A 10,133-nucleotide genomic window follows, 5' to 3' on the forward strand; every position below is an offset into this window, starting at 1 on the left:
TGCACCATTTAGATGTTGAAGAGGCACTTGCCTAATCTGCCACTGATTATGTACTGTGTATGAATGAATGAACACTTACTGAAAGCTTCAGGTATACAAGGGAATTGGGTCCTAATGCAGTTGGACCTTTTCTGGCAAGCATATTCATCAGTGTCAACCCACAAACCAATATATTTTGCAATCTGATGTGTTGCTATGACAGACAAGAATAAATAATATCTGCCCAAATAACCCATCATGATAGGGCTTTGTGGATGGCATATACTGCATACAACTGGACTGAAATTAACTTCATGGGATCCATCTCTAATCGCAACTAAGGATGAATGTGGTTTAAGAATTCAAAAACCCTTGGATTCATAGTATCAAAAAAAAAAAAAGGACTCTGATGCAACACATATTTGCCCATGTTAGCTGGATCTCTCTCATTATAAATTATCATGAAACCAATATAGTAACTTACATGAATCCCATGAAACAATGAGTCAATTAAGCTAACTAGCCTTATTAGGAATTGGGCACATTTTGGCACGTGGTTGAACACACTGTATATTGTTTTGGAACTGAGAGCAAAATTCCGTGATGGGATGACTACAACTTACTAGACATCCTGGGGGCTGTACTGATATTTTCTTGAGAGAACAGGGGGTTCCTAGCCTCCTTATATCCCAGGTTATAAGTAGGTCCCATTGCATTGGTGTTTGCCACTATCTGAGAAACAATGTCTTCAAATGTTGGGAATCGCTGATGCGTCTATTTCATAGGCAAGGTCATCCAACTTCAAGATACCTTCAAGGCCCTGATAGCACGTGTCCATGGTGACCATGGAAAGAGGAATCTACTCCAGGTAGCCGAGGTAGTAACAGTCTGGAGGCATGGAGGGGTAGTCCATCTGCAAGTCTCCCTGATCATTCTGAGTGATCATCAGCAGATGTCTGGACCTGAAGGGTTTCTTTGGCCACATGTGGAAAACGGGTCTCTTGGCCCCAAAACACAGGCTACAGGACAGCCAACCAGTCATCTGAATGCCCTTGCTGTTGTGCAGCTCCTTCTTTGTAATTACCACCTCAAGGAGATGTAGAGCCATGAGGGATGACCTTGAGAACCCCGGACAGGAGCCAGCACACTGCCCAGAGTGCAAACTGCAAGAGGGACGCTCTCAGGGTGACCTGGCCCTCTGCCACCCTCATGCCCCTGCTCCGGGACATCTGCCAGTGAGAATGGATAAATGGAGGATCCTCAGCAAAGTGAGGTCTAGGCCATCTGACAGAACAGAGGGCTGTACCAGGTGGCCAGCACCCTGCACCTGGGATCCACTTGTGGGGTTAGGTAACAGTCCCAGGGTGTGGCATTGTGTGACCCTGCACAACAGTTCAGCTGGGGTGGATGTGGGAGAAGCAGGTGAGCCAGTTCAAGCGTGCTCACATGGACATAGTAAGGACTCGGACCCAGAGACATGGCTCTATTCAACACATTCCACCTTTAATCTAGCTAGTGAATATGGGATATGAAATTTTAACACCCTGAACTTCTCTATCAATTCCATGTCCTGTGGTACTGCTGGGTCACTTTCTATGGACGACTGCTTTTCCTCATTATGGAGACCAATGCTTCCTACTTCCTTGGGATGTGGAGGTGGACATTGTCAATTTTACCTTTATAGGCGAATAAAAAAATAGCTTTGTCGTTTTCCATGTCTCATTCTGGTTAGACATTAGTTTTCAAGCCATTTGATCCTTTTGGTTTTTGGTTTGAAGCTTCCTCTGAGTTTACTGAGGAAACATTTCCCAGTATTCTATGTCATGATTGGTGAAGTACAAGGTTGTATTTTAGTATTTTTTTTATGCCAGCTGGGGAGAACAGAAAGTACTGCTGATCATGTGTGAGCCCCAGGGGTTTTCCACTCTAATCCCTTATTGGAGTTCTTTCCTGGCCTCTGGCAGTCTTCTCCCATGCATGTGTGTTTCCCTCCTCAGCTGGAGATGCCACGGAGTTGAGGTAACTTTGGCAACTTGCACCGTGGAATCTGCACATGATCAAAAGACGTTATCAACCATGGACCTCTCTTGTTTGATTAAATATGCTCTACTCCTTTAAAACCCCCTGAATCAGGGAGAAACCTCAGAGTTGGCTTTTGGACAGGAGTCTGCATTCTCACCAGTGGCTGGCCTTGTGCATAAAGCTCAAATTCCTTTCCTACCAAAACTAAAACTTTGAACGTTGACCTTTCCAGCAACAGGTAGCTGAATTTGGGTTTTGGTAACAATAACACAGAGTGGAGTGGCAGTTGCCAGGGGCTGGCAGCGAGGCGCAATGAGGGTTAGATATCAAGGGGTGTGATTTTCTGCTTTGGAAGACGACTAAGTTCTAGAGGTCTTCTCCACAACATTACATAAGTAGTTAACAATATTGTACTGTACGGTTAAAATTTAGTGAAGAGGGTGGATCTCAGTTTCAGTGAGATCTTACCACAATACACGAGTTTTGCTTCTCACACAAAGTATGCATGGACACACACTCTGTACTGATAAGTGAAAATAATTTTAAAAATGTACATACTTTGGATCCTAACCCTGGGGATATGCCATTTACAAATATCGTCTTCCATTCCATAGGTTGCCTTTTAGTTTTGTTTATTGTTTCCTTCACTGTGCAGAAGCTTGCTATTTTGAGGTATTCCCAAGAGTTCATATATGTATGTATTTAATTTTCTTGTAATATTTTTAATTTAAATTATGTGTGTTAACCTACAGTGTAGTATTGATTTCAGGTGTAGAATTTAGTGATTCATCACGTACATATAACACCCAGTTCTCATCTCAACAAGTGCCCTCCTTAATGCCTATCTCCCTTTTAGCCCAACTTCCCCACTTCCCCTGTTTGTTCTCTGTATTTAAGAGTCTCTTTCTGTTTCTTCCCTCTGTTTTTCTCTTATTTTTACTTCCCCTGTGTTGTGTTTCTTATATTTCACATATGAATGAAATCATATATTTGACTTTTTCTTACTGACTTATTTCACTTAGGTTAATACGTTGTTGTTCCACCCACATTGTTGTAAATGACAAGATTTCGTTCTTTTTGATGGCTGAGTAATATTCCATTGTATATATTTACCAACTCTTCTTTATGCGTTCATCTCCTGATGGATATTTGGGCTCTCCCACAATTTGCTTATTGTTGATAGGGCTGCTATAAACATTGGCGTCCATGTGCCCCTTCGAATCAGAATTTTGGTAACCTTTGTATAAATACCTAGTAAAACAATTGCTCGGTCACAGGATAGTTCTATTTTTAATTTTTTCAGGAATGTCCACACTATTTTCCAGAATGACTGCACCAGTTTGCATTCCCACCATGTTAAATTTAGCCATCCTGACAGGTGTGAGGTGTTATCTCATTGTGGTTTTGATTTATGTTCCCTGACGAGGAGTGACAATGAGCCTCATTACACGTGTCTTTTCGCCATCTGGAAGTCTTCTTTGAAAAATGTCTATTCATGTCTTCTGACCATTTCTTCACCAGATTATTTGTTTTTTCAGTGTCGAGTTTGAGAAGTTCTTTATAGATTTTGGATACTAAGCCTTTATCTGATGCCATTTGCAAATATCTTCTCCTATTTTGTCAGTTGCCTTTTAGTTTTGTTGATTGTGTCTTTGCTGTACAGAAGCTGTTTAACTTGAGGTCCCAATAGTTCATTTTTGCTTTTGTTTCCCTTGCATCTGGGACATGTCCAGTAAGAAGTTGTTTGACCGTGCTCAAAGAGTTTGGTGCCTGTGTTTTCCTCTAGGATTTTGATGGTTTCCTGTCTCACATTTAGGTCTTTTATCCAATTTTGAATTTGTTTTTGTGTATATTGTAAGAAAGTGGTCTGGTTCCATTAGAGTTTCCTGTTGCTGTCCAGTTTTCCCAACACCATTTGTTGAAGGGACTGTCATTTTTCCATTTGATACTGTTTCCTGTTTTGTCGAAGATTAGTTGACCATTAATGGGTTTTCTACTCTGTTCCATTAATCTATGTGTCTCTTTTTGTGCCATGAGCATACTGTCTTGATGACTACAGCATTGTAATATAGCTTGAAATCCAGAATTGTGATGCCTCCATTTCTTTTCTGTTTTAGGATCGCTTTGGGTATTCAAGGTCTTTTGTGGTTCCATGGTAATTTTAAAATTATTTGTTTTAGCTCTGTGAGGAATGCTTGTATTATTTGACAGGAATATTTGAATTGAAGTATTTGCATTGAATGTCTAGATTGCTTTGGGTAGTATCAAGATTTTAACAATGTTTTTTGTTTTAATCCATGTGCATGGAATATTTTTCCATTTCTTTGTGTCTTCTTCAATTTCTTCCATAAATGTCCCAAGTTTTTCAGAGTAAAGCTCTTGTAACTCTTTAGTGAGGGTTATTTCTACGTATCTTATGGTTTTTGGTGTAATTGTAAATGGGATAAATTCCTTGATTTCTCTTTCTACTGCTTCATTATTGTTGTATTGAAATGCACAAATTTCTGTATGTTGATTTTGTATGCTGCAGCTTTACTGGTTTATTTATCAGTTCTAGTGGGTTTTTTTTTTGGTGTAGTTTTTCAGGTTTTCTGTATGTAGTATAAAATTCAACTCCAAAACTGAATAATCCTATTAAAAAAATGAGCCGAAGGCGTGAATAGACTTTCCAAAATGCAACATACAGATGGCCAATAAACACATGAAAAGATGCTCAACATCACTCATCATCAGGGAAATATAAATCAAAACTACAACGAAATATCAACTCACTCCTGTCAGAATGACTAAACTCATCTACACAAGGAACAACAGGTGTTTGTGAGGATACAGAGAAAGAGGCACACTTTTGGACTGCTTGTGGGAATGGAAACTGGTGCAGCTTGTCTGGAAAACAGCATGGGCGTTCCTCAAAATGCTAAAAATATAACTACCTTATGACTGATCAATTGAACTACTAGGTATTTACCCAAAGGATACAAAAATACTAATTTAAAGGGGATTGCAACTGTATGTTTATAGCAGCCCTATCAAAAACAGCCCAGCTCTGGAAACAGTCCAAGTAAGCATTGACTCATAAATGGATAAAATATATGTGGTATATCTACACACACACACACACAGACACACACGCACACACACACACACACTCATACTCATACACTGGAATGTTTCTCAGCCCTGAAAGGAATGACATTTGCTATTTGTAATGATATGGATGGAGTTAGAGAGTATTATGCTAATTGAAACAAGTGAGCGAGAGACAAATATATGATTTCATTCATATGTAGAATTTAAGAAACTTCAAATGGGACATGGGACAAAGAAGAGAGAAGAGCTACACCAAGAAATAAACTTTTTTCAATGTTTTTAAATTTATGTTGAGATAGAATGGGGGGAGGAGCAGAGGAAGCAGGAAGGAGAATCCCAAGCAGTCTCTTTGCTGTCAGTGCAGAAACCAAAATGGGGCTTGATCTCAGGATCCATGAAATCAAGACATGAACCCAAATCAAGAGTCTTAGGCTTAACCCATGGAACATATAAACCCAACAAAACAGATTTTTACCTATACAAAACAAACTTATGGTTACCAGAGGGAAGGTGGGAGGAGGTTTGGGGAAGTAGGTGATGGGGTTGCAGGGCCGCAGTCATAATGAGCACTGGGTGTTGTATGGAAATGTTGAATCACTATATTTTACACCTGAAAGTAATACTACATTGAATGTTTACTATGTGGAATATGAATAAAAACTCAAATGATGTATTTACAGTGTCTGCAAATGGCCTTGTTGGCATACAGCCCATGAAGAAACATTTATTCCAGAAAATATACCGACAGACAGAAAAGCTAGAATTTTGAGCTAAGGTATGTGCCTTTCCTTCCCCATCCCAGCTCAGCAAATGGAAACTCCAGTGCAAGGAGCTGGGACTATAGGCATGTGCCACTGAGCCTGGCTGCAACCTCCCCTCCAGACTGTTGCAACCAATACCAGCATTCCTGGTGACCAGCTCCTGTTCAGAGGACTCTTTCCCAGAGGGACAGGATGTCAGTGACCCTAAGCTATTTGCTGTTGAGGCCAAGCCCCAGCAGGTGCCACTGAGATGTGGGACTCACTCATTGTTGGCAGCCCCCTCCCAGGATGGAAACTCTGCCCTGGGCACAGTCCACTCAGGATGCTGGGAGCCTGGTCGCCCCAGACCTGACTTGTACGGCAGGGGTCTCATGCCACCAGGACAAGCAAGCCTCAAAGAAGTGCAGCTGCCACTCACCCCTAAACTGAGCCCTTATTGTGTCCCCCCCTGCAGCTGCAGAGTTATGCCCAGGACAGGGGGGAGCTGGAGCAATCCACTAAACCAAGGTGCAAATCGGTCTGGTACAACTGACTTCATTTACAGATGAGGGTGAGGAAGTTCTGGGCCTCATATTGTGGGAGAGTCAGGTGCAGGAGACAGATGGTTTTAGTGGAGTATTCCTAACCTACTTCTCCTCACCTGCAGGAGAGACCCAGAGCCAGGGACAGTGGAGGGAACAGCTCCTGTCAGAACACATGTGAGATTATGGCCTCAACAACTCTCCATTCAGAGGGGTCCGAGTTTGTAGGGTTTAGTCTGTGGAGAGTTGAAACATCTTGGTTACAACATTTAAAATTTCAACATGACTGGGTTTTAGGTCATTTCTATCTGCAGTAAGGGTTTCCTTCATGTCTCCTATGCTTTCCTCAAGCACAGCAAGTATCCTCATGATAGTTTTGAAAAATTCTATTTCCTTGTGAGAGTTTTTAGAAATTTTGTTTGAGGCATATTAGTCATATGTGCTTTAATAATATCCCCGGCAATGACCTTTTATCGTTTTTTCTTTTGGGATGAATTCCTCCATCATGGTGTATGTCTATGTCTCTGCTGTCTTAAGTGTTTTAGAAAATCCTGTTTTGGTTTCTGCTTCTAGAGTAGTGTCTTTATTGAGAAGTGTTCAATTGCTGTTGAGGGCTTGACACTTTAGGAGGCATTTGTTGCATATTCTGTGTGCACTGTGCTGTCGTGTATTGGCTGCTCTGTCCCTCAGCTAAATCCTCTGCAGAATTTCTCCTTGTCTCCAGTGATGAGTGTTTAGACATTGTCCACAATGTTGTGAGTTTTAACTGGGTGAGTTTGTTCTGCCTGTAAAAGAGGCTAATTCCTATTTCACCTAGAGGTGAAGCTATGCCTCACTATATGGTCAGTAGACTTGTTGCCTTTGGGGGTATATGTCGTCTTTCAGGGAGGGGCACGGTGCTGATCTGGTTTCCAGGCCCTCTTTCTCTAGTAAGGAAGCACCTGAGGAAGGCAAGGGGGGGGTATAGCCTGGTGTCAGTGGCTCAGCTTCTACTGGGAGTTTCTGTGCTGCTCACTGAATTCTGTCCATGCTGATTGGTGGGAGGAAATATTGGCATCAGCTCCCTATCTAGTCCCTTGAGTTGGAGTTCCCAGCCTCCCCTGTTCAGGAAGCCCTCCCACAGAGAGAACAATCTGTACCTGTGGGTCCCAGGCTTCCATCAGAACCCTGCCTTCACCCTGTCTGTGTCCAAACCATTGGCCCACCTGGTGGCACAGGGCACTTATGTTTTATCTCAGGAGCTCTAGCTGGGTTTGAAAACTCCAAATTATATGAGCTCAATATGACAGGGACCCCACTGATCCTCTAGAAGAGGGTCTCACTGTGCTGTGCCTGGAGCTAGTTATCCCAGGAGGGCAGTTGCATGAACACTGGGGGCTTGGAGTTCATGGTGAGGAAGAACAGGAAGGCAGCAGTTAGCTGCTCTCAACAGAGGCTCCTATGCTAATGACCAGGGCAGTGCAATGGTGCCTGTCAGCTCTCCTGCCCCACGAGAGGCAATACACCCTATACGAAATGCACCCTGAGGAGGTAACTGTCTCTCCCCAAGTCACCCAGCGGATTCTCAGACCACAATGCCCCCTATGCGACTCTGCCCTCCTTCTCCACAGAAGCACAGCTATGCCCACAGCTATGTGAGTTCCAAAGAAGAACAGATATGCCACCTGACTGGCATGGACTTCTAAATCTTCAGTCTTTGAACTGCACATTTACAGGAGGTTGACTTGTCATGATTACCTTTATGTGTCATCTTGACTGCATCATGGGTGCCCAGACTCCCCACTGTTTCTGTGGATGTCTGTGATGTGTTCCAGAAGAGACTGGCATGTCTATCCAAAGTTTCTGTCTGTCTGGGCATCACCCATTCCATTAAGGTTCTGAATAGAAACTGATGCAGAGGGAGGAGGAATTCCCTCAGTTTCACTTCCCATGTGTGTGTTTGAATTGGAACATTGGTCTCCTCTGGTCCTTGTTCTGAGAGTTACATCACCAGCTCTTCACGTTTGAGACTAGAAACTAGTTCAGAATCAGATGAGAATTATACCACTGGTTTTCCTGGGTCTCCAGCATGTGAGAGTAGAACGTGGGTCTTATCAATGTATTTAGTCATGTAAACTGATGTGCTTCGGTTTCTGTGCCTCGGGAGAATCCTGACTAATACATGGAGATGAATTATCCCTTCTTTAGAGGAATTGGATAAAGCTGTAGCTCATTTAAAGTCCTGAGTAGCACTGCCAGGAGGGAAGTGTCACATTGTTGGGACAAGTGCTGGGTGAAGATAATGGGGGTCTGGGGGATCCTGTAGTCCTGGCTGCACAGTGAGTGCATCTGGGACTTCTGTTGGGACGCCTGGGTGGCTCAGTCGGTTAAGCAGCCTACTTTGGCTCAGGTCATGATCTCGCGGTCCGTGAGTTCGAGCCCCGCATCGGGCTCTGTGCTGACAGCTCAGAGCCTGGAGCCTGTTTCAGATTCTGTGTCTCCCTCTATCTGACCCTCCCCATTCATGCTCTGTTTCTTTCTGTCTCAAAAATAAATAAACGTTAAAAAAATACTTTATATAAAAAAAGGTTCAGCTGTTGTGCGTCAGGAAATCTGCAATTCACTCATACTGAGTGACAGGAGTAAGCAATGCAAATAACTGTGTCTTTGTGCATGTTAGGGTAGTTTTCCTATGACAACACAGTTGTTAATTCAGAGAGTTAATAGATAAACACAGAATCCTGTGACCAGAGAGGCTCCCTGGAGAAACTGCTGTGTGGAGAGGAAGCCCCAGACCCTGACAGGAAACCTGCCTGTAACCTCCATCTTCACCTGCTCCTGGCAACACAAAGCAGAATTGTGCATAGTGTGCGCCCCCTGGTGGTGCTGATGCCCTCCTGCAGGGAGGTTTGTGTGTGGGCTCCCAGTGAGGTCCCCTCAGCGTGTCTCTTGCACAGTAATATGTGGCCGTGTCCTCGGTCTTCAGGCTATTCATCTGCAGATATAGTGTGTTCTTGGAGTTGTCTCTGGAGATGGTGAATCGGCCCTTCACGGAGTCTGCGTAGTATGTGCCACTTCCATCATCATAAATGTATGCGACCCACTGCAGCCCCTTTCCTGGAGCCTGGCGGACCCAGCTCATTCCATAGCTACTGAAGGTGAATCCAGAGGCCACACAGGTGAGTCTCAGGGACCCCCCAGGCTTCACCAGGTCTCCCCCAGACTCCACCAACTGCACGTCACACTGGACACCTGCAGACACAAGACATCTTGGTCAGGAATCTGTCACACATCCACTCTTTCTCAGTCATGTCCACTCACATACTCAGTGTCCCTCGTTCACCATGAATTACCTTTTAAAAGAGCAACCATGAAAACCCAGCCCAGCACAAACTCCATGGTGAGGTGTCTATGTTCTGTGCTGATCACAGAATGGGAACACCTGGGACTCCCGGGGCTGGGGCTCCTCTCCCAGCTGCAGGGTTGGAGCTGGACTGGTTTAATCAGCACAGGGAGGGCCCTATTTGCATATCCTCTGACTATATATCAAGCTCCAGACTTAGATTTGTTTCAGATTTAAAACCAGTGTTTGAGAGGCACTTCTAGATCACTTCTTGCAGAAGGGACTGTGACAGTATAAATAATTCTAATCTGTGAACACAGTTATGTTTTCATCTGTGTTTGCCATTTTACATGTCTTTCTCCCAGCAGGTCATGTTTGGTATGTTATTTTACTTTTTAGTGAAATTTAATCCTAAATACTTTATTTTGTGCCATATAA

The 10,133-nt window shown here is 43.4% G+C and overlaps 1 pseudogene and 1 gene segment (V, D, J or C); both read right to left on the bottom strand.

Moving 5' to 3' along the window:
- Positions 1 to 591: 591 nt before the first annotated feature.
- On the bottom strand, positions 592 to 1,686 carry LOC123386261 (annotated as a pseudogene).
- A 7,358-nt stretch (positions 1,687 to 9,044) lies between these two features.
- LOC123386302 lies at positions 9,045 to 9,850 on the bottom strand. The segment is given in 2 exon segments: positions 9,045 to 9,604; positions 9,706 to 9,850. Coding segments are annotated over 2 exon segments (591 nt in total).
- Positions 9,851 to 10,133: the final 283 nt, after the last annotated feature.

This window comes from Felis catus, chromosome B3 (genome assembly GCF_018350175.1).
Source record: "Felis catus isolate Fca126 chromosome B3, F.catus_Fca126_mat1.0, whole genome shotgun sequence".
Classification (NCBI taxonomy): domain Eukaryota; kingdom Metazoa; phylum Chordata; class Mammalia; order Carnivora; family Felidae; genus Felis; species Felis catus.